This window comes from Cavia porcellus, unplaced genomic scaffold (genome assembly GCF_034190915.1).
Source record: "Cavia porcellus strain 051 isolate PalLab524CR breed Dunkin Hartley unplaced genomic scaffold, mCavPor4.1 scaffold_6, whole genome shotgun sequence".
Taxonomy (NCBI): Eukaryota; Metazoa; Chordata; class Mammalia; order Rodentia; family Caviidae; genus Cavia; species Cavia porcellus.
In genome coordinates, this window is record NW_026947489.1 from 22096669 (window position 1) to 22119304 (window position 22636).

Genomic DNA, 22636 nt, shown 5'->3' on the forward strand with positions numbered 1-22636 from the left:
TCTGGGATGGGGGTGGTTATCTGTGAACCTTGGAGGGTGATGGAATGGAACAGGCAGAAGGGGATGCATTCCTGTCAGAACACTGGGAGAGACGGAACTACAGGCATCTCAAGCAGAGTTCTGTGTTCAGTGCTCCGTGGTTGCTGAGTTTTGACAACCCAAAACTGACCATCTTTGTCTTACTTGCTGGGGTTCTAAAGGAGATTGAGTAGAAGTTGGAAAAAAAGAAATAGTTGAAATAGGCAAAAGGCTTTAGCATTCCCAGCCATAATCTAAGGTTTAAGTAGATGATATCTCATTGTACAGGTGACATCAGATTCCTACAAACGTTACATGAGGTGGGCAAGAATAGACAATGAGCCCTTCTCCAAATAAGGAAGCCGACCCTAGGGTGGTCATAAGTGACAATACTGGAATTGGAACCTAGTCTCCACTAATCCAGGGCTTCTGTTGCCACTGTTTGGCATAGTTTCCATTCATTTACTGATTCACTGACATTTCAACTCTGTCATTGCCACCTGGCATCTTGCTATTTTTTAATGTCAATATTAACAATTAGCACTTATGAGCATTTGTTGGTGTTAACGACAGCTTTATCAGAGGACAAAGTGTTAGACATACAGGAGTAGACACAGCCCTTGTTTTCATTGTCAAGTAAGTTATGGTAAAGGTTTATTGATTTCTGCCCTCTCTGGTGGAATATGGATTAAACACAGAGCCTTCACAGAGAGCTGTATCTCTAGCCCTTTCATTTTCAGAAAGTCACTAAGTTGCCCCTGCTGGGCTTGAACTTGGTCCTCCTGGCTCAGCCTCCCAGTGTATTGTGATTACAGGTGTGTGCCACCATGCCTGGTACATTTATGGTTACTTGCTATGATAGTTGTTTTTAATTGTTCAAAGAAGTTCTGAATGCTGTTTAACTTTTTTTTTTTTCATAAAATATAGAGTGGTTTATTTGGATGGTTTTAAGGATTCACTGTGGATGCTGTTTGACTGTTACATTTGCATTTCCAACTCTTGTAAATCATCTCTAACCAAGCCCTTTCCCCAGTGGTCTATGGAAGTGTAGAGCTACTCCTAAAAACCAGGATGTGTGTACTCTGAAAAAGGAGATTGAAGTGGATATTAGAAAATGGAGAGATACTCCCTGCTTTTGGGTATCAAGAACCAGTATAGTAAAAATGGCCACACTTCCAAAACTGTTATGTAGATTAAGTGTAATCCCAATTAAAATTCCAATAGCTTATCTCACAGAGGAAATCCTAAAACTCATCTGGAACCAGAAGAGACCTAGAATAGCAATGGCAAAGCTGGGCAACAAAGACAAGACAGAGGGCATCACAATCCCTGACTTGAAATTATATTATACAGCTACTGTGATAAAAGCAGCATAGTAATGGCAAAAAAGCAGACCCAAAGAACAGCGGAACAGGTTAGAAGATGCAGAAACAATTGCAAACACACTAATAAGCCACCTTATCTTAAAACGTGCCAAACACATTCACTGGAAGAAAAATAGCCTCTTTAAAAAGTAGTGCGGGAAAAACTGGCTTTACACACGCCAAAGATTAAAACTGGACTCCCTTCTTTCACCATGCACTAAGTTAAAATTGGAATGGATCAAAGATCTTAATATTAAGACAAATATTAAATCTGCTGGGAGATAAAGTTGGTAAAACTCTTGAAGGCAATGGTGTAGGCAAAAATTTTATGAACAAAACCCCAATTGCACAGGAACATCACGATGAATCAACAACTGGGATCTTGCCCTATTGAAAAGCTTTTTCACCGCAAAAGAAACTACCAACAGAGTGAAGAGACAGCCTACAACGTGGGAGAAAATGTTTGCCAGCTGTACCTCAGACAAAGAATTACTATTGAGAACACATAAAGAACTAAAAAAAAAAAAAAAAAAAAAAATCAGTTCTCCCAGATTGAAAGACCCAATCCAAAAATGAGTATGAGCTGGGCCTGCTGGCTTATGCCTGTAATCCCAGCACTTGGGAAGCTGAGACAGCAGGACTGTTGGCAAGTTTGAGGCCAGCCTGGGCTACAAAGTGAGCTCAAGGCCAGCCTGAATTGCATAGTGAGATCCTGTCAGGAAAAAAAAAAAAGCATCTTCACACTTCTCAGGTGAAGAAATACAGCAAATACATATTTGAAAAAATGCTCAAGAAATCAATCAATAACAAATGCTGGAGGGGCTGTTGGCAAAAAAGAACCCTTCTCCAGGGTGGGAGAAAATGGCCATACTTCCAAAACTATTATGTAGATTAAGTGTAATCCCAGGGGCTGGGGATTTAGCTCAGTGGCATGAGCGCCGCCTGCCTTGCAAGCAGGCAGTCGTGAGTTCAATCCCCAGTACCAATAAAAAGGAAAAAGACAAAAAAAAAAAAAAAGATTAAGTGTAATCCCAATTAAAATTCCAATAGCACATCTCACAGAGGAAATCCCTAAAACTCATCTGGAATCAGAATGGTGGGAATGCAGACTGGTGCAACCACTGTAGAAATCTGTGGAGGTTCCCCAAAAAACTAGGACTAGAGGTCTTATTCAACCCAATTGTTTCCCTTCTGAGTATCTTCCCAAAAGAGTTGGAAACATCATACAGCAATATATGTGCACCCATGTTCATAGTAACATAATTAGTAATAGCTAGATCTTGGGAACAACCTAACTCCTATAGACTGAGGGGTGGATAAAAAGATGTGATATTCTTATATAATGGAGTATTACTTAGCCATAAAGAATGATAAATGAGACTTATAGGTAAATGGATGCAACTTGAGACTATCCTCATAAGTGAAATAAATAAGACGTGTAAAACTATTGTATTGTCTTACTAGTGTGAGAAGCTGAAAGAAACAACATATGTACATGTATATGTATATATAAAAAATAGTTAAGATAATTATACACTGATTTCTTTGAGTTCATTGAAGAGAAAGATCTGTGCTGGTATTGTTCAGACAATTGAATGCAGATGTCTTATGCTCTGGGTGAATGATTTGGGGATGACAATGCACAATGAATGTGCCATTGTTGCCCCCTGATTGCCATGTTTTGAAATTTGTTTCTCTTTAAAAAGTGGACTTGAAAAAAAAAGCAGCACCCTTTAAAAAAAAAAAAAGCAGCACCCTTCACATTCGTACTGTCGCCACAGTATAGTTTTCCCCAGTGTCTGAGATCCCACTGCTACTATATTGCCAGCAGTCAGCACTCTCCACAATTTCTTATATATTTTTAAAATTTTTCAGCTTCCAATATTATTAACTTTTGACTGTGAAAGATAAGGACTTATTTCTTTTATTTTCTTTTGGTACTGGGTATCAAACTCATGACCCTGTGCCTGCCAGGTAAGTGCTTACACCGCTGAGCTAAATCCACAGCGCTACTCTGCATTTTGAATGTAGATCCTGTGAAGGGCAGAGATGAGCATGTTCATTGCTGTAGTCCCAGCTCCTGCCATCTGGCTAATCATTGAATTAATGACTGGGAACTTTGTAACAAGCAGTCAGTCTACAGGAGGCTACTCAGCAAGCCCTGCCTTTTATGACTGCCAGCAAAATCCCAAACTTAGCCAAGGCACTTGAGCATCGAAGCAAACTTTGTCCTCTGGCTGGCATTGGTCTTGGATCCTGACTCCCTGGTGGTAGAAAACTCTAGCATCCACTCTAGCTCGGAGGAAACAGCCTCCGAGCCCAGGCAAGTGGAATGGAGAACCATTCTCAGTGTTTGCTAGGCTGGGGTCCCAAGGACTCAATGGACCCTCTTCCAGGCTGTCCTGTTTCACAAAATGAAGAACAGGAGCACCAAACTGGGTGAGGTGGAACTGTGCTTTGTCTGCTGGAGGAAACAACAGCTAACAGGTTTCCATCTAGGAGGGAAAGGTTGCAGGTGCTGTGGGCACCACACAGCAATCTTGGGAGCTGGATCAGATGGCTGGCAAACCCCAGCATAAGGGGCTTTTGTGTCCACACCACTTAGAAGCAATGTGCAGTCCCACCTCTCAGTGCAGTGAGAGTTGATCTCAGGAATAGTGGGAGTGTGGGGGCATAAAATACTAGATGAGCTCCTGGAGTGGAGTATGAATATGAAAGTTGTTATTGCACTTAGTCTTGTATTACAGAACTTTTCAACATATGAAAGTGGAATAATATAAAGCAAGGAACCCCTCCATACTCCTTATTCAATCTTTTTCCTTTAGTTTTGGGGATTGAACCCAGGTCTTCATTCTGCCACTGAGCTATACCCCCTCCCTTTCTCTTTTTGAGACAGGGTTTCCCATTTAGCCAAACTGGCTTCCAGCTTGCAGTGAGTCTTCCTGCCTCAGCCTTCCCAGTGCTGGGATTATAGGTGTGTGTCACGGCATCTTGCCCTCATTGTTTAATAACACCTTATATTCTGACAGTGCTCACTTATTTCATAAGTGACTTTTACAGGTGATTTATTAGCGTATTCACACGTAACTTTCCATTTTGTTACATCCTTTAAGTTGCTTTTATTTGAGTTTTGTTGTTGGTTTTTGTTTGTTTTTTGAGACGAGGTCTCACTACGTAGTTCAGACTGGCCTCAAATTCACTATATAGCCTATGCTGCCCTCAAACTCGTGGCTATCCTCCTGCTTCAGCCTCCTGCATGCTGGGATCACAGACGTGTACCACCACCCCAAATTTCCTTATTCTAAAGTAGTTTTCCCCTGCCGTTTACTGTTGGAGTTAGATGATTTGACCATACAATTTCCTGCATATAGTTGGATATGTCAGTTTTATCTCTATGGCGCCTTAACACTTTCTTAGGCGTGCGCCACCTAAGAAAAGGGCCCGTTTCCTTCCTTTCTTCCTTACTCCTCCCCCTCTCTCCTTCCCTTCTTCCTTCGTTCCTTTTTTTTTTTTTTTTTTTTTTTTTTTTATGGTATCGAAATCACGATCTTGTGCTTGCCAGGCAGAAGGACCCATTTTCGAAGTTCTCGAAAAGTCAGCATGTCCCTAACCCTTTCTTGAGTGATCGACTATTGACTGTACCGTTAAAATTCGTTTAATATATAATTACTTTATCCTAAGAAAACATTTCTCCAGAAAATCAAACAAGAACGTTGATTTGTCGCCTCTAGTTTTCAAATGTCCCTTTCCGGACCCCGTCCCCTTCCCAGTATGCTAAGCGCGAGACGGGAACCTAGCACTTCCGGTAGGTCTAGGAAGTCGTTTCTGTGGTAGGAGGTGGGGTCCTCAGGGCGCCCCAGGGTAGACGGCAATCCTGCTACCTAGAAGAGTGGCTCAGGGAGGAAAGGGTGTGGATACGGTGGCTGCACGTCTGAGACGAGTGTCCCCGGAGGCTGATGCAGTCTGGCTGGGAGGTGACCATTCCGTCCTGGATTCCGCCTGAGGGGCGAGAGCCCCCCCGGGGCCGTGCGAACCCCGTGGCCAGTCGTGCGGCACAGATAGCGGCACTGGGCTTATCCTGGGCTCCAGCTCGCCGCCTCAGAGCAGAGGACGTCCCCCTCCTACCACACCAGGCCCCAGGTGACCACGGCCATGGCTTTTCCCCATCGGCCGGACGCCCCAGAGCTTCCTGACTTCTCCATGCTCAAGAGGCTGGCTCGAGACCAGCTCATCTATCTGCTAGAGCAGGTCAGTGTCCGCCAGCCTAGCCACCTTCGCAGCAGTTTAGAACTTCCTGGACGCATGCATCCTGATTGAGTCCCTATGCTCTTGTTCTTGCCCCTTGGTAGCCTTGAAGCTTCAGGTCCAAAATGCAGCACTCAGCAAGAAAAACCAGAGAGTAGTAAAAGCCGCATGGGACCTGGCCAGAGAATTAGTGGAAATGAATTTTTCCTACCCGCAAGCGAGATCTCACGCGTGGCAGGCATCATGGGGGAGGGAAAGATGGTTAAGACACCTTTGTTGTTATTAGGGATTTTACACTTCTGTAACAGCCCTAAGAAATACCGATTGCCACCCACGGGATTTCTGGTGATAAATGAGCAGTAGCTAGGCTGCCTGAAGTGTTCAGGATAAACAGCCGTATCTGACTGGAGAGATCTAGTAATTTTCAGGAGGCAGGACAATAAGCAGATTTTCTTTGGAGATCGAAGAGCATGCTGCAGGCAGATGGACCCAGTGGGAGCAAAGTTAAGGTACCAAGAACGCATGAGACATGAAGAGGGACGGAACTATCAGCAGTTATGTGGCAGGCATTAGGCAGCCACTGAATGTTGTTTTGTTTTCTATTCTCTTTATACGTGGCATGAAGCTGTTTGATGATGATTCTAACAGCATCGTGTGGGATGGTGTAAAATTGGTAGCAGTGGGAAAGTGGTGAATGAACTTTAAGTCACAGTAAAAAAAAGACTCAATTTTTTTTCATGTGCGGCTTTTTTTTTTTCTTTTTTGTTTTAGGGTTAGGGTTAGGGTTAGGGTTAGGGTTAGGGGATTACAGGCAAAAGTTGATTTAGTGAGGTCCGGCTGGGATGAAGATGTAGACAAAGACACAGTTTTATTTGCTTTTAATGCCAGCACAGTGATTTGCATATAAAAGACAATCAACAAATGTCTGAGGAATTGGAAAGCCATCCTAAAGCCATGAGTGCAGGTGAGATCAATGTGGGAGAGACCCAGAGCAAGGATAGAAATTTGAAGTGGAGTGTGAGAGTAAAGCCACAGAGTGACTCACCATGGCCAGACACAGTACCCTCACCAAACTAACTTCTGCCTTGGTGGCGCTGAAGTTTGGGTCAGACTCCTCCTTCATATTTTTTGGCCTTTCCTTTCCCTTGAGGGAACTGGTTGCTGAATCCTGTGGATACTTTCTTACACATGATTTTAAAAATGATTATAAACTGGGTATGGTGGCCCACACCTGAGATCCTAGCACTTAGAAGGCTGAGGCAGGAGGATCACTGAGTTTGAGGCCAGCCTGGCCTACAATAGTGAGTTCTATTCCACCCTGCACTACATAGTGAGACCCTGTCTCCAGAAACAAAAATAATGACTATAAAATAATACTTGCAAAAAAATGAAATAAAATATTTGCATATTACAGAAAATATAGAATGTAAAGATATAAAAAACACTTAAAATCCTACCATCACATATTAGCAGTATTAATATTGTTAATGTCTTCCACATGCTCCAGGGATCTCTTAACCTGTTACCGCAGCCAGCAGTACAGGCTAAGGCAGGTCCCCATTCATTGCCACACGTTGGGGGTTTGGTCTGCTGCATTAACTTCCTCAGTGAGATTATCTAACTAAAATTTCTAGTGGATATGGATGTTTCAGGGTAAAAGCTTTTCCATAAAGGATCAAATCCACATTCCCTAACTTGGCATCTGGAATGCAGAATGCTCAATCCTAATCAACTATTGCAGATTCTGTTGACATTTTGGACTAGGTGATTATGTTTTGAGGCCTGTGTCATGCATTGTAGGCTACTTAGCATCCCAGTAACTACACACCCAGAGTCTGACTTCCAAACATTTATCTGGACATTGCCCAATGTGTCTTGGGGGTAGAATCGCCCCCAGTTGAGAGCCATTGCCCTGCACAGTACCTTATGCATCTGCGCAGCTGAACTGCTTGTTCTGCACATGTCATGCAGCCTGCGCCCGGGCCCAGCTCCGGCCCTGGCCCCGGTGTGATTATCCTCTGAAGGTATCACTGGCAACTGCCCAGCCACTTGTCAAGGCTTGGTGGAGAAGAACCTGTCCCTGTCACTCACTATGGCTTCTGCCTCTGAAGAGATGAGGGAGTTAGGATACAGGAACCAGAAGATGGGAATGGTAGGGTGGACGAGCAAGGGGATGAGAGGGTGAGCACACTGGCTTTCTGAGTTTTCCTTTGAACTGTGTTATTTTTTAATGGGGAAAATGCTACTTGAGAAGATGTTTCACTGTTAGTTGGGGAGCGGTTTGCCTTGTTGACTGTGTTCAGCAGGAAACAAGAGGTTGCTGGGATCAGAGTAGAGGAGGCAGAGGGAAAAGAATCACCTGCAGACCGAGATCGCAGGAGGGCTGGGCGGCAAGGAGGTAACCTGAGGAAGAAGGTGAATATCTTTCCAAAATAGGTGACTATACAGAGCAGCATTGCTGTGGGTACAGAAGAGATGCTGGGGTAGATGATGGCTGGCACACTTCTAGCTCAGCAGCCCTCTTTCTGTTGGATGTGAGCCTGGAGGACTTCTCAACTGAGGGAGCTTGTGGGACCCTTGAGTGACCTCAGTGTACTGTGTCTTCTTCAGCTTCCTGGAAAAAAGGATTTGTTCATTGAGCCAGATCTCATGAGCCCTTTGGACCGGATTGCCAGTGTCTCCATCCTGAAGGTACCAGCCCTCTTTCCTCTTTGAGCAGTTCCTCTTTTGGTGAACAGTACAAATTACTAGAAAGTAAGCACTCTTACAGGGTAAGAGAAGGTGGCTGAATCGGCCAGACAGAGGAGATCGGATGAAGTTGCTTGTGTTGTTTGTGCATTGTTTTAGATTTGGCTCCCTGTTGACCCTGTGGAAGGCAGGGGGAGACTTAGCAAGGGGGCAGTTGGTGCTCCAGAACGAGCATGTAGAAGCGGCCCTGCAGGAGTCCCGTGTCTCTGTGTGATGCTTTGTGCTTTTCAAGCCAGCACCCTTACGCCCACTATCTTGTGTTTTCCCTGTAGCAACATGAAGTGGACAAGCTGTATAAGGTGGAGAATAAGCCCGTGCTCAGCACCAACGAACAGTGAGTGTCTGGGAGTCTGTCTTACCACCAAGCTGGAGGGGGTTCCCGCGACACCCACCTTCACCTCTGATCTGTCTCAGCCAAGATCCAGCTCTGTGATGTCCATGATAGGGCTCACTTCCTTAAACTTGTACCATTTCAAACTTCTCCAACCCTTTTCCTTTTCCTTGTCTAATCCACTGCCATCTGTAGTTACCAGGGGTTGAACCAGGGCTTCACACTGAACTGCACTGTCTACCCTTTTTATATTTTGAGATAGGGTCTTAATAAAAACAAAAAACAAACCAAAACGGGGGGATGTGGTGGTACACACCTATATCCAGCACTCAGGAGGCTGAGGCAGGAGAATCATCCCAGGCTACAAAGTGAGCCTACGGCCAGCCTGAACTACATAGTGAGACCCTGTCTCAAAAAGACCAGAAAAAAAGACAGGGTCTCACTAAGTTGCCAGGCTGGGCCAGCTGGAGCTTGCCATCTTCCTGCCTCAGTGTCCCCAAATGCTAGGATGCCAAGTGTGTACCATCATGCTCAGCTGTCCAAAAATTATTTGTATTGGGGATTTAGCTGGGGATTTAGCTCAGCAGCATAAGCACCTGCCTTGCAAGCAGGCGGTTGTGAGTTCGATGCCTGATACCGATAAAAAAAAAAAATTATTTGTGTCATGCTCTTATCAAGAACCTGTAAGGCTTTCCATTTCAGACCAGGTTGAATTCAAATTGTGAATCACAGATGCCGAGGCTGTCACCAGTGTGGCTTCTCATGCTACTGCACAGTTTGTTCTTGGTTGTCCCCTTTAAGCCTCTGTTGACTGTACTTCCATGCACAGCCCCACCCTTGACCTGTCCCTGCGCCCTGTCCACCACTCTGTCTGACCTCCTGTCCTCGCGGCTCCTGCAGAGCATGCCCGACCATCAGGGTGCAGCCCCTTCCTCCATGAGCACCTGGCTCCCGCTGTGCAGGATGACTCTCTTCTCCTGGGTTCTGTGACCTTTGTGCCTCTCCTCTCCACTGCATATACATTCAGGAAGTGCCTGTTGTCTTTCTGTAATATTTCTCAGACTTAAATAATGTATACCTTAGAAGAAAAAATTTTCCAGATCCTAGAGAATGCATCCATCAACCTCAGTTTAAAAAGCATTATTTCCTATACTTCCTTATTATTATTATTATTATTTATTTATTTTGGTGCTGGGGATGGAACTTGTGGCCTCACATTTGCCAGGCAGGCACTTATACACTGAGCTAAATCCCCGGCCCCTACTTCCTTATTTTTTAGCAGTTGATTTTTTTTTTTTTTTAAATACCGGGAATCAAACTTAGGACTTTGCACTTGCCAGGTCGAGGCTGTACCACTGAGCTACATCCTTGGCCTATGGCACTTGATTATTTATGTACTCTGTATATATGTCTTTTTTACACACTGGACCATGAAGTATTTTAGCCTAGGAGTTCCCGGATCCTTCACAAGATCAAAAAGGCACCGTGCTCCTCACAGTGCCCCTGTGGTGTGAGGTGGTGGCTTCTGGGGCTGGGTCATGGGTGACCATGGGAACTGGCGTGGCTAGGATGAGCCCTAACCAGAAGGGCTTCTCCGTCAAGAAGGGCAAATGGGTAAAGAGCTGGTATTGTTTCAGTTTCTTCAAAGCTCTTCCCAACTTTGTGACTTTGCCTCTTTTTTCTTTTTTCCTTTCTTCTCCTAGATTGTGTTTCCTAGTCAGACCCCGCATCAAGAATATGCGCTACATTGCCAGTGAGTGGACTGGTATTCAGTGTAACTAAGATCTGGGGAGGAGCAGGCGAGATCAAAGGTGTTGGGGACTCTTTTAAGAAGACTGGCTGAGGACGTGGCTTAGTGGTGGAGTGGTTTGGTTTGGTTTGGTTTGGTTTGGTTTTTGAGACAAGCTGTCACTGTGGAGCCCAGGCTGGCCCCGGACTCACAGTGATCCTCCTGCCTCTGTATCCTGAGTGCTGGGATCACAGGTGTGCGCCACCACACCTGGCTATAGTGGAGTGTTTGATTAGCATGCACAAGGCCCTGGGCTCCATTTTCCAGCATCCCCCTAAAAAACAGAAGAATAAAAGGAAAAGAATCCTGTAAGTTGGCCTTAGCACTGTAGAAGACTGCTGCTTCCTGGTTTCTAGTCTGTGGCTTTCCAAGCTTCATTCATTGTCTCTGTAGATCTCGTCAATGCTGACAAATCGGCTGGCCGAACTCGAAAGTACAAAGTGATCTTCAGCCCTCAAAAGGTGAGAAGGTCCTGGCAGAGTGGGAAATGAAGTTGGCCAGGGCGAGGGACTGGCCAGGGGTAGGAGCCAACAGCAGTGTCTTCAGAGTAAATCTGCAGGACCAAACCTAAGACCCGCCACTGTATTTTGCTTATTGTGTTCCTGATTGGTACACAGGGAACTGCTGTCAGACGGCCTCAAAGCCCCAAATAAAGCATGTGGAATTGTCAGAGGGAGCGTCCACACTGAATTCTGTCTGTTGACTCTTTCTTCCCTTGGCTTTTGCTTTCTCTCTTTTACTCTCTCTCTTTCTTTCTTTCGTCAGATCATACCCCAGGGCCACTGTAGCATGATGCATATCTCCAGCTCTTTTTATTTTGAAGTTCTCTCTAAAAAACTTGCCATCCTCCTGCCGTAGTCTCCTAGGTAGCTGAGGTTAGAGGGCTGTGCCACTGTGCCTGGCTATATCACTGATTTTTTTGTTTTTGGCGGTGAGGAGTTTGAGACAGGATCTCACCGTTTAGCCCAGGCAGGAATCGAACTCACAATCCTCCTGCCTCAGCTTCCTCCACTGTGCCTGGCTTGTATGACTGTTCTGTGATTCTGTTGAGCTCTCCTCTCCTTTCCACATCAGTAGGCACATGGCAGACCCTTCCTCAGTCTCAGCGGTTGTTAGGAATGATGTTCCAGGCCGTTATTCTGCCAGTTGTAGGCCTATAACACTAGAGCAGGTAGAAACGACAGTTGCAAGGACACCCCTGGGTGTGGTGGCCACATCTGTAAGCCCAGCACTCGGGGAGGCTGAGGCAGGAGGATTGCAAGTTTGAGCCCAACTCAGGCTATTTAGTGATTTAGTGAAAACTTTTCTCAAAATAAAAAAGTAACAGAAGGGCAGGGTTGGTGCACAGTGAAAGTTCTGGGTTCAAGCTCCAGCATCATCAGTTAATTAATCAATCAATGTAACGTAAAATAAAATGAAAATACTGAAGGGCTGGGGATGTAGCTAGATATGAAGGCCTCAGATTGAATCCTTAGTACTCCAAAGGGGGAAGACAGGATGTATTTCTTTTCAAATCTCCTGAGAAAAATCTAGAGAAAATAGAAGCAGTAGCGGAGACTGAAGCCCGAAGCCCAGTGCGTGGTCTTGGGGAAGCCGTTACCCCCTTTGTGCCTTCACGGCATCTGTGAAGTGGGGTTGATGGTGTTAGACTCGATGCTTTTTCATGTAAGTGAGGTGACTTTCAGGCTCTGGTGGCACTGCTGGCTCGTGTCCTGGCACCCTCACCTTCCGTCTGGTCCTCTCACTTCCCTCATGCAGCTTCTCAGACAGCAGGTGTCAGTGTTCTCCCCGAGTCAGTGATCTCCCTGCCGCCCCGGTGCTGGCACTCCTGCTCCTTCTTTCTGGTTTCCCTTGCAGTCTGTCCTTACTACTCTTTGTTCTCTGCTTGCTGTTGCAAAAAATGACCCCTTTACTTTATTTCATTTTATTTTATTTATTTTTGAGACAGGGACTTGCTTTAAGCTCAATCTGGCCTCAAACTCATGGCAATCCTCTTTGCCTTGTCAGGGCTGTGATTACAGGCATGTGCCACCATGCCTAACTAAAATGATCACTTTTGTTTGTTTGTTTTGGTACCAAGGAATGAACTTGTGCTTGCCAGATTGGTACTAGTACTGCTGAGCTAAACCATTGACCCCAGATGACCACTTTAAACATAACCTATGTGCAGGCATGCTGGCTTGCACCTATAAACTCAGCACTCGGGGGGCTGAGGCAGGAGGATCACTGTGAGTTTGAGGCCAGCCTGGACTACATAAGCAAGTTCAAGGCCAGCCTGGACTACATAGTGAGGCCCTGTCTCAAAAAGAAAAAAAAAAAAAAATACTGCCTATGTGCCTCTGACGCGCAGAGCCACGCCTCCTCCTGCCCAGTGTTCTGGGGTCCCAGGGCAGTGTCTTTGATCAGACTCACTGTGCCTCTGCCAAATCAGCAACTGTTTATACCGTCCTTCCGGCTTTGCCTGCACAGCCCTTTCCCTCCCTCCCTCTCTCCCTTCCTTCCTTCCTTCAGTCCATCTGTCCATCTATCCATTCAAGAGAGTCTTGCAATACAGTCTAGGCAGGCCTACAAATCACAGTCCTCCTGTCTCAGCCTCCCAAATGCCGAGATTACAGGTATGCACTGCCGTACGAGGCTTCAACTCACTTTGCAGAGACAGCCAGAACATCTTTCTTCTCTGTAAAAGCTTTTCCAGTCTGTAAGGGAGATTTAACAAAAAAAAAATGCAGAAACGTAACTGGATTAATAAGCAAATAAAATGGATGAAAAAGCCAGATGTGGCCCAACCTTTAGCAGGAAGATCATGAGTTCAAGGCCAGCCTAGATTATACAGGGAGATCCTGTCTCAAAAAGCCACAAGGGGTAAAAAAGATAAAAAAAAAAAAAGAATGAAATGTTGGGCTAGATGATTTCATTCTAGATCTAAGTGCTTTGAGTTCTCTTGGCTCCCCCACCACCACTGCATTCAGGAATTGCCCTCATGGGTGACTGTTAGGCTGTTTCCTGTTACTATAATGAAATACCTGAGCTGGGTAGCTTATAGAGAAAAGAGGCTTCTAGTTCTGGAGGTCCAAGACTGGCTAGTGTGGTGATGGCCAGCTTCCCTAGCAGAGTTCCAAGGCAGTGTAGGACAGCACCTCACAGGAGGCAAGGAGTACTTGTGTATGTCCTGATCGCTTCTCTCAATTTTTTAAAGAATTTAACTTAGGTGTTTATTTTTGGTGCTGAGCACTGAACCTAGGGTTTGCTCATGGTAGGCAAGTGGTCTGTCACTGGCCACACTCCCAGCCCTCTGGTTCTCACAAAACCCTGCCCCTCTGGTTCGATCTTGGCAGGGGTGGAGGAGGTGGGATGGGGAAGGGTGGAGAAGCCGGACGTCACTAACCAATTTCCTCTTGTCTTTCAGTTTTATGCATGTGAGATGGTGCTTGAGGAGGAGGGGATCTATGGAGGTGAGGAGATGCGTGTGAGTGGAGAGGGAGGGTGAGTGGGGGAAGGACAGCTGGGGGGCGGAGCAGACGGCCACTGAAGACACTGTCGGGGCACCTGGGCCTGGAGCGGGGGATCGGTAACTGCTCTGTGCTTACTTCCTGCGTCCACCAGGAAAAGCCGGAGCTCTTGCCCTGTGCAGCCCACGTTCCATTCTCCACGCAGCTCCTCCCTGCTGGAGTCCCGCAGTGGCTCAGTGTACAGTCCACACTCCTCAGCGTGGCCTTCTGACCCCCATCCCGGGACACTCTCTTCTTCCTGACTGCCCTCGGCCCCTGGGACTTTACATGTGCATTTCTGCTGCTTAGAATGTTTCCACCGTACCACTTTTTGCTTACTCAAATCTCACTCAGTTCTAAGTTTGTCACTTTTTTATCCCTCTGTGATACTGGGAATAAAGCTCAGAAGTATTTTACCAGTGACCCACTTTTCAAATTAATTAATTAATTGTTTTGAAACAAGGTCTCACTGTGTAGCCCAGGCTGACCTTGAACTCATAGCAATCTCCCTGCCTCAGTGTCCCAAGTGCTGGGATTACAGACATGTGCCACCACATCCAATTTATTTACTTATTTTGAGAGAGTGTCTTGCTAGAGTGCCTGGGTTCGACTTGTTCTTTTGATCGTCCTGCCTCACCCTCCCTCTGTGCTGGGATTACAGGCATGTAGCACCATTCCCAGCTATTTAAGCACAGCAGTTGCTGTTTCATTTTTTCTAGGAATGGAATTCAGGGCCACATGCACGCTTAACATGTACTCTGAACTGAGCTGCGCCCCCAGCCCAGGGTTTATTGTTTTGCTCCTCGGAAGCAGGACTGCAGTTACTACCTTGTGTCACAGTTTGACTGCTACATCTCCCACTGCTAGATCATAAGTGCCAGAAAACTGAGAACAGTTCCATCACTGTCTCCCAGTGTTTAGCGTAGTCCTGTGTGTAGGCAAGTTGCAGTAAATATTTGCAGAATAGCACGAGTGAATATTCATAGTCAGGCCTCTGACAAAAGCCCACAGTTTAGCACACTGTGCTGCAGGCTGCCGTGTTCATTACCAGGCTGATCTCTTTAAGGGCAGAGACTGCTTCTTATTCTTTAAGTCTAACACTAAACATAGTGCCTGATGTGTGACAGGTGCTCAAGTGTTTGTAGCACGACTGGCAGACCTTCCATGAAAGTCTGTTGTGCTGTATCCCCACAGATGTGAGTTGTGATGAATGGGCCTTCTCTTTGCTGCCTCTTGATGTGGATCTGCTGAGCATGGAGCTGCCAGAATTTTTCAGGGACTACTTCCTGGTAAATACAGAGCCTCTGATCTTGGCATTAAGGAATGGGGACAAGTATGAGATCCAGTGGGCTGGAAATTCTGGTTTAACCCTTCTCCAATGCTTATAATTTATTGCAAGTGAGTAATCTGGTGAGTGACATCTACAGGTTGATCTGTATGAATCTTCTTTTGGGGCCAGTACAAACTCTTCCAAGCATTTCCCAGACTGTGCCATCCTGCCCTGTGGCTTCTGGAGCTCTCCACTCTCCAGGGGCGCTGTTGGGTTGATCCATGTCTTTGTGGCCCATGTGGCCCTGCAGGAAGGAGATCAGCGTTGGATCAACACTGTGGCTCAGGCCTTGCACCTTCTCAGCACTCTCTACGGACCCTTTCCAAACAGCTATGGGATTGGCAGGTGTGCCAAGGTAAGAGCACTTGGCAGTGTTCTGTCCCTGTGTCCTGGTTTTCCCGGTTTTGTACCTAACAGTGATTATGCATGGGCATCTGTGGAGCATATGAGGAGTATTCTTCACCTCACCTTTATGTTCCGGTGTAGTCTAGAGAAGAGAATTGGTGGCTGGCAGAAATCAAGAGCGAGGGCCCCTGGGTGGCAGCGCTACATCCTTTTGTCTTTGGGCGGGGTAACACTCCCTCATTGGCGTGGGGAGGGTAGAGAGCGAGAGGTGCAGATGGAAGAGCGGGTTCATTGGGTCATGATTAGCCCCCTTCCTGGGGGCAAGGTGAAGTGTCTCATGGAAAGTGTTGGCTTGTGTAGGCATGGGACTGCAGGGGGACCTGGACATAAAATTGAGAACGTTTTGGGCCTTGGTAGATGTCCTATGAGTTGTGGCGGACGCTGGAGGAGGAGGAGGAGAGTGAAACCAAAAGCCGAAGGCCAGAGATCGGACATATCTTCCTCCTGGATAGAGGTAAATTATACCCAGCGTTCCTCTGTCTTTGGGCCCTGCAAGACCCAAGTCCGGATCTGCACGTTAGGCTGAGTCCCCACAGTGATTCAGAGCATAGGCACTTGGGCTTGTGCAAAGGACGTGAGCTAACCAACGGGCAGGAGGCTGGGCTGGGATCCTTCACGTTGCGGGTCTTGGTTTCAGATACAGACTTTGTGACTGCGCTTTGCTCCCAAGTGGTTTATGAGGGGCTGGTAGATGACACCTTCCGCATCAAGTGTGGTACGTGGCCTCATGCTCCTCGTCATGGTAAAGTGGAGCGAGGCTGTGCATGTGGGAGGGACCCTGACTCTGAGTCCACTGGTGGCGCTGGGGACTTTGCCAGGCAAGAAGAGGCTCCGGGAACTTCCTAATCGTCCCCCCTCTGCTCTCCAAGGGAGTGTCGACTTTGGCCCAGAAGTCACATCCTCGGAGAAGAGCCTGAAGGTGCTGCTCAATGCTGACGACAAGGTAAAGGCCAGGGCACTGGCAGTGACTTATACAGGGCCGGGCCAGGCCCCGGGAGGGAGGCCGAGCGCTCGGGAGCCAGGCTTCCCGGGAACAGTGTGCCCAGTTCCTGTCCTGCCGTTCTACCAGTGAGGTGGGAAGGGACAACATACAGTTCGGGCACAGTGAGCCCTGTCTGTCTGTCTGTCCCCTCACAGGTGTTCAGCGAGATTCGCAATGAGCACTTCTCCAATGTCTTTGGTTTCTTGAGCCAGAAGGCGCGGAACCTGCAGGCCCAGTATGATGTGAGGCCACAGCCCCTGCGCTGCTTTCCTCCGTGGCTCCCCAGGCTGCTGCCCCTGGGGTCCCCCCCTAATATGACCACAGGCTTCATCTCCTCTCATGGGTGGTAGGCCACAGAGGCAGTGTGTGGCTTCTTGTGTGAACTCAGGGGTGTTGACCTTATGGGGACGTCCCCACAGCGCCGGAGAGGAATGGACATCAAGCAGATGAAGAACTTCGTGTCCCAGGAACTTAAGGGCCTGAAACAGGAGCATCGCCTGCTGAGCCTCCGTAGGTGCCAGCTGGGGGTGCGAGTGGAGGTGACTGTACCCCCGGTGGGCAATGCTGAGGGTCTTTGCTCCCAAGAGGAGAACCCTGGTCGTTGGCGGGTAGTGATCTCCTTTGGTCCAAAATGGGAAGAGGTAGTTCTGGATTTTGCCTTAAGATAGTCTCTTTCCGGACAATAAAGAGACCAGGAATATGTCAGCTTCCTTTTGGTTGGATCTGCAGATATCGGGGCCTGTGAATCGATTATGAAGAAGAAAACGAAACAGGACTTCCAGGAGCTGATTAAGACCGAGCATGGTACCTGCAGCAGCCCTCCCGACCTCTGCTCCTGCTCCCACAGCCCTGCCTGCCAGCCCCAGATGTTCTCTGGCTCCTCCCAGCTCACAGTGGCTGTGTGAGATGCTGCTTCCTGCAATAAGTCCTGGCGTCCATCAGTCCACCCCTAGCATGGAGAGAGCGATGGGGACAGAGCCGCCTGTTAGCGTAGAAGGCAGCAGCTGAGCTGGCCCCAGTAACAGGCGCTCCTTGTCCCCACAGCACTGCTGGAAGGCTTCAACATCCGGGAGAGCACCAGCTACATCGAGGAGCACATAGACCGGCAGGCGAGCTGCCAAGGCCTGGGTGGGGTGGGGCCACGTGGGAGGGCACAACAGCTTTCCCTGACGCTGTCTTCCCACACAGGTGTCACCCATAGAAAGCCTTCGCCTCATGTGCCTCCTGTCCATCACAGAGAATGGTGAGCCCAAAAGATGGGACCTGAGGACAACATCTGTGCCTCAGGAACAAGACAAGTCTTGTAGCGAACAGATGTTTTCCTGAAGTTGATGGTTTCTCCTAGAAAACAAAGCAGTGTTTAGCCAGGCATGGTGCAATATACTTGTAATCCCATCATTGTTAGAGACTGAGGCAGCAAGATCACAAGTATGGGCCCTGCCTGGTCGATTTAGGGAAGGCTGCAATTGGTGGTGCAGCTTTCAGGAGGCTGAGGCAGGAAGACGCTGTAAGGTTAAGGTCAACCTGGGCTACGTAAATGAGTTCAAGATCAGCCTGAACTACATAGTGAGTTCCTGTCTCAAACAAAAGGAAAAAAAATGATCAAATAAAAAAGGATTGGGGATGCAGCTGGTTCAGTGCTCAGTACTAGGGGAAAACTTTTTGCAGTCTTTGTTTTGGTTGACCCCCACCAGGCCATTGGGTAATTAATTGGCCCATCCCTGAGCATGGGGCGGTGCCCATTGGGGCTCAGGGCAGCAAAGGTGTGGACGGGGTGGCATTTATAGCTTCAGCTGCCTCCTAATAAGTTTCTTGATAAAAGTATGTACATTCAAGGAGAAAGGGGAACCAAGTCATTTCATACACCGTTCCTAGAGCCCAGGTTCTGCTGTGTTTCACAGCAAGTTTGGTCAGTTGTGCTCTGGTTGCTTCCTACCTAGAGAAGTTCTTTGCCTGTTCTAAATCCCCTTTACTGTACTGTAATCAGAAGTCCTTTTTTTTAAGAGTCAGGGTTTCACTATATGGTCCAGGCTGGTCTTAAACTCACTGTGTTGCCCAGGCTGGCCTCAAACTCACAGCAATCCTCTAGCCTCAGCCTCATGAGTAGCATGCAGGATGTAGGCATGTGCCACCGTGCCCAGTTGGAAGTTCATTTATCTCTTAAGAAAAACATGAGACCATACTTGGAACCCATTTTACACTTTGTTTCTCAGGTGCTGTAAAGTAGTATCCTAGGGAACTGCCTGTTAGTGGGAAAGAAACACAGGAGAAACCCCATTTTCTTCCCCAGTCACAGCTTGATCAGCAGCAGCCCAGTGTCCTTCCCTCACTGCCCTGTGGCTCAGAATGCTTCCTTGGAACTCTGCAGCAGGCCTTTAGCTTTAATAAGCAAGCTTCATTTCAGCATCAGTTCAGAATCAGCTGCACCTATGCGAGCCTGACACCCTGAATCCTTCCTCCTGATGAAAGTGGTCTGGGTGCTTGTGGTTGTAGACCTCAGCAGGCCTTTCTCACACACTTGTCTTAATTTCCTCATCTTTAGGTTTGATCCCCAAGGATTATCGGTCTCTGAAAACACAGTACCTGCAGGTAAGGCCTGGAGAAGTTGTTCTTAAGGGAACTTTCTGGAAAGGGAGTTTGGAACAGTTTCGAAAAAGGCACAAGGAGAAATGGCCCTGTCTTCTACCGCCTCGCCCTGTTTCCATCCTAGCCCCTTTCTAGCAGTGCTAGCAAGGTCCCCTCTCAGCACACCCTGCCTCTCACGTCAGAGAGAATTTAAACAGCTCAGCCCCTAAACCCAGTCAGTGAGCTCTTCCTCCTAGGAATCCCCTCATGCTAGCACGCTGTGAGGCCCTGGCTTAACTGGCCTGTCTGGTCTTTCCATGTCTGTCTTTTATCTATGAGTCTTCTTCTACCAGCCTTCCATTCACAGGCCCTGTGTCCTGTAAGAGTTTCAAGCTGCATGTTACTCCTCTTTGTTTGGTGTTGGGTTGTTCCTTTTCTATGCAGTGTGTGTGTGCACGCGTGCACGCACATGCACTCATGAGTGCACATTTGGAGACAGTCTCATTATATAGTTCAGGTTGGCCTTGAATGCACTGTGTAGTCCAGGCTGGCTTTGACCCTATGATCCTCCTGCCTCAGCCTCCCATGTGCTGGGACTGGAGACTTGCACCACTGTGCCTGGCTTTGTATTGGGTTATCTATGATGTGAAAATCCTGCATACAACAAAGTCTGGGCTCCAACAGGGCAGAGGCTGCAGACGGGCTGTGAATTTCTTCTCTCCCCACCTCTGCGTCACCTAGCAGGGCCAGACTCCTGCTGGACACTCAGTAACTAGCTGATTGCTCTGCCTTCAGAGCTACGGTCCCGAGCACCTGCTGACTTTCTCTAATCTGCGGGGTGCGGGTCTCCTTACGGAGCAGGCCCCAGGGGACACACTCACTGCAGTGGAGAGTAAAGTGAGCAAGCTGGTGACCGACAAGGCTGCAGGTGAGCGGGAAGCATGGGTGCCCTGGCTGTTCCCTCTCCTCGGGGCCCGTAGAGCCCTGGGAGGAATAGGGAATGGGAGGGAGGACGTGATCCCTTCCTGCCATGTCATCTTCACTGCTGTTTCTGCCAGGAAGAGCAGTTTCCATCTGCTGAACATACCCTACACTGTTGCATGTAATTTCTAATTTAATCCTCAGAAAGACACTGTGAGTTAAGGTTTCTTTCTCCCACTTTATAGATGAAGAAACTGAGGCTTAGAGAAATTAAGTGGCTTCTCTAAGGTCCTGTGGTCAGTAGGTCAGGTCATTAGGACTCCAAAGCTATGACACTTAACCCATAAACTGGGGTCCTTGTGGACAAACTGTAGGAGGCAGAAGACACCAGTTGGGGAATGGGGTGCCCAGAGCATCTTGATCAACTCCAGGAAAATGTAGGGAAGCAGTTCCAAAGGGGTCTTTGGACAAGTTGGACCTGTCATGTGTTGAATGGTGACCTCTGTACAGTGGGCAGTGTCACAAATCCATGACCTTAGATGGAACCTAGCATAGTTTTCTTCCCCAGGAAAGATTACTGATGCCTTCAGTTCTCTGGCCAAGAGGAGCAATTTTCGTGCCATCAGCAAAAAGCTGAATTTGGTATGTGGACAGGACTGGACCAGGGAGGCTGCAGGCCATTCCTCTGTGGAGTACTCTGAACCCATAAAGACCATTTTACTCTTTGAGTTTTAGGAAGATCCTTTGACAGCCTCATAGGCACAGGCTTAATTTGAGACAAGACACAAAGATTGACACGCTTAACTAACAAACACGTGCCAGTGAATACTGGGCAGCATGAGTTCTTGTGCTCTCCCGTAAGGGGCTGGAGGGAAGGGCCGGGAAAGGGGGACCCCTCCTCTAGCCCCTTCACAGGGAGCTAGCGAAGACCTGGCAGAGAATTGGCAGGTGCTGGACAGAAGTGGTCTTCGTGGTTACAGACTCCCTGTTAATGGACTGTTGCTGGTTCTCCCTTTTGTGAAATAGGAACTGTTGTCTGGGATATGCTGCTCTTACCTAACCTTTGAAAGATTGCAGCTGAGTTGTCATTTGCCTGGTGTGGCACCTCTGCCCTAGATCCCCCGTGTGGATGGCGAGTATGACCTGAAAGTGCCCCGCGACATGGCGTATGTCTTCAGCGGTGCTTACGTGCCCCTGAGCTGCCGAATCATCGAGCAGGTGGGAGCCGCCACGCCTGCTCCTGTTCTCACCTCACCCTGGCCCGTGCTCCCTGGCTCATCCCAGCTCATCCCAGCTCTTTCATGCTTGAAACCAGCGGGAAAGGGGCTGCCTGGCTGTCCCTGCGGACTTGAAAACAGAGTTTGGGTCCCCCAGGTGCTGGAGCGGCGGAGCTGGCAGGGCCTGGAGGAGGTGGTGCGGCTGCTCAACTGCAGCGAGTGTGCGTTCACAGGTGTGTGGTGTGGCGAGGGCTGGGCGTCACCCGGTCCGTGTGCCAGCAAGGTGCTGAGGTGACCGTCCTCACAGACACGACCAAGGAAGACAGGGCTTCCAGCGAGTCCCTGCGCCTCATCTTGGTGGTATTCCTTGGGGGGTGCACATTCTCGGAGATCTCAGCCCTGCGGTTCCTGGGCAGAGAGAAAGGTAAGAGCACAGAATGGGGAGAGGCGGCCTGCGTGGGTGCTGGGCCCCACGTGGGAGGCTTTTCTCCTGGCCTGATGCCACTCGCCACAGGCCGCTGCCACCAGTCCCTCTGGCTTGGCAAACATGCGGTGCCCAGGAGCCTGGCCCTCATGTCTGTGTGTCCACACTGCTGTGTCATCCAGCGGGGCCGGGGGACTTGGGGGCACAGTGTGGTTCCCAAGGGGCACCTGAGGCCACCCTTAGTCACATCTGCTCTTGGCTCCCTAGGGTACAGATTCATCTTTCTGACGACAGCAGTCACGAACAGTGCTCGCCTAATGGAGGCCATGAGTGAGGTGAAAACCTGAGCATCCCAGCCAGTGAGGAGGCCTTCCCGGAGTGTCCTCCCACGGCAGGGGTGTGGGGCCCTGCTGCTGACACAGCTCCCCTGCTCAGAGCCTGGCACTTACCTTGGACTGTGGGAACACATCTGAGGAGAGAGTTCAGGTCCTGCCGCGGGTTTGTTTATGAGTACTGTGTGGTCCATGCTGCTGAGATGTGTGGGGAGGAGGTATCCTTTGCTAAATCCATTCTGAATATCACTGTAAATTAAGCCTCTGTAAATAAAACCTTGTAGTTCCGGACCTGAACGACTGCCTCTATGAGTGACCGCACAGTGGGGCCGGCCTTGACTCCCAGAGAGCTCTGGGCCTACTCCATTCTCCCTCGTAAAAGTCACTCACAGCTCTGTACCAGTTTCCTCAACCCTAAAATAAAGAGGTGGAGCAAATGGTTAGCAAACAGCTTTCATTTGTTTTTCCTAGTATGAG

The 22636-nt window shown here is 48.2% G+C and overlaps 1 protein-coding gene across 5 annotated transcripts; it reads left to right on the forward strand.

The window, feature by feature from the left end:
• Nucleotides 1–5182: 5182 nt before the first annotated feature.
• On the forward strand, nt 5183–22607 carry Vps33b (VPS33B late endosome and lysosome associated). 5 transcript variants are annotated; one of them, XM_003475236.5, is made up of 23 exons: nt 5184–5630; nt 8238–8318; nt 8648–8709; nt 10410–10459; nt 10889–10956; nt 13902–13947; nt 15178–15272; nt 15564–15668; nt 16076–16172; nt 16356–16433; nt 16588–16661; nt 16856–16942; nt 17120–17210; nt 17430–17504; nt 17745–17809; nt 17889–17943; nt 19243–19289; nt 20061–20193; nt 20755–20828; nt 21303–21404; nt 21561–21636; nt 21711–21827; nt 22095–22607. In XM_003475236.5, exons 1-23 carry the CDS (start codon nt 5535–5537, stop codon nt 22172–22174), a joined length of 1854 nt encoding a protein of 617 aa, XP_003475284.1. In that variant the 5' UTR covers nt 5184–5534; the 3' UTR covers nt 22175–22607. The 5 variants fall into 5 exon arrangements, with proteins under 5 accessions (XP_063106123.1, XP_063106124.1, XP_063106126.1 ...); XM_063250053.1 differs by lacking the exon at nt 16356–16433 and having other exon boundaries at nt 5183–5630; nt 16537–16661; XM_063250054.1 differs by lacking the exon at nt 16356–16433 and having other exon boundaries at nt 5183–5630.
• The last annotated feature ends 29 nt before the right edge of the window (nt 22608–22636 follow it).

Bases quoted from the DNA above. Each gene is read 5' to 3' on its own strand.
- Vps33b (XM_003475236.5), top strand. From the start codon at position 5,535: ATGGCTTTTCCCCATCGGCCGGACGCCCCAGAGCTTCCTGACTTCTCC. The intron at 15,669-16,075 runs GTAAGAGCACTT...GGGCCTTGGTAG, and splicing joins GGATTGGCAGGTGTGCCAAG to ATGTCCTATGAGTTGTGGCG. The intron at 17,211-17,429 runs GTAGGTGCCAGC...TTGGATCTGCAG, and splicing joins GCATCGCCTGCTGAGCCTCC to ATATCGGGGCCTGTGAATCG.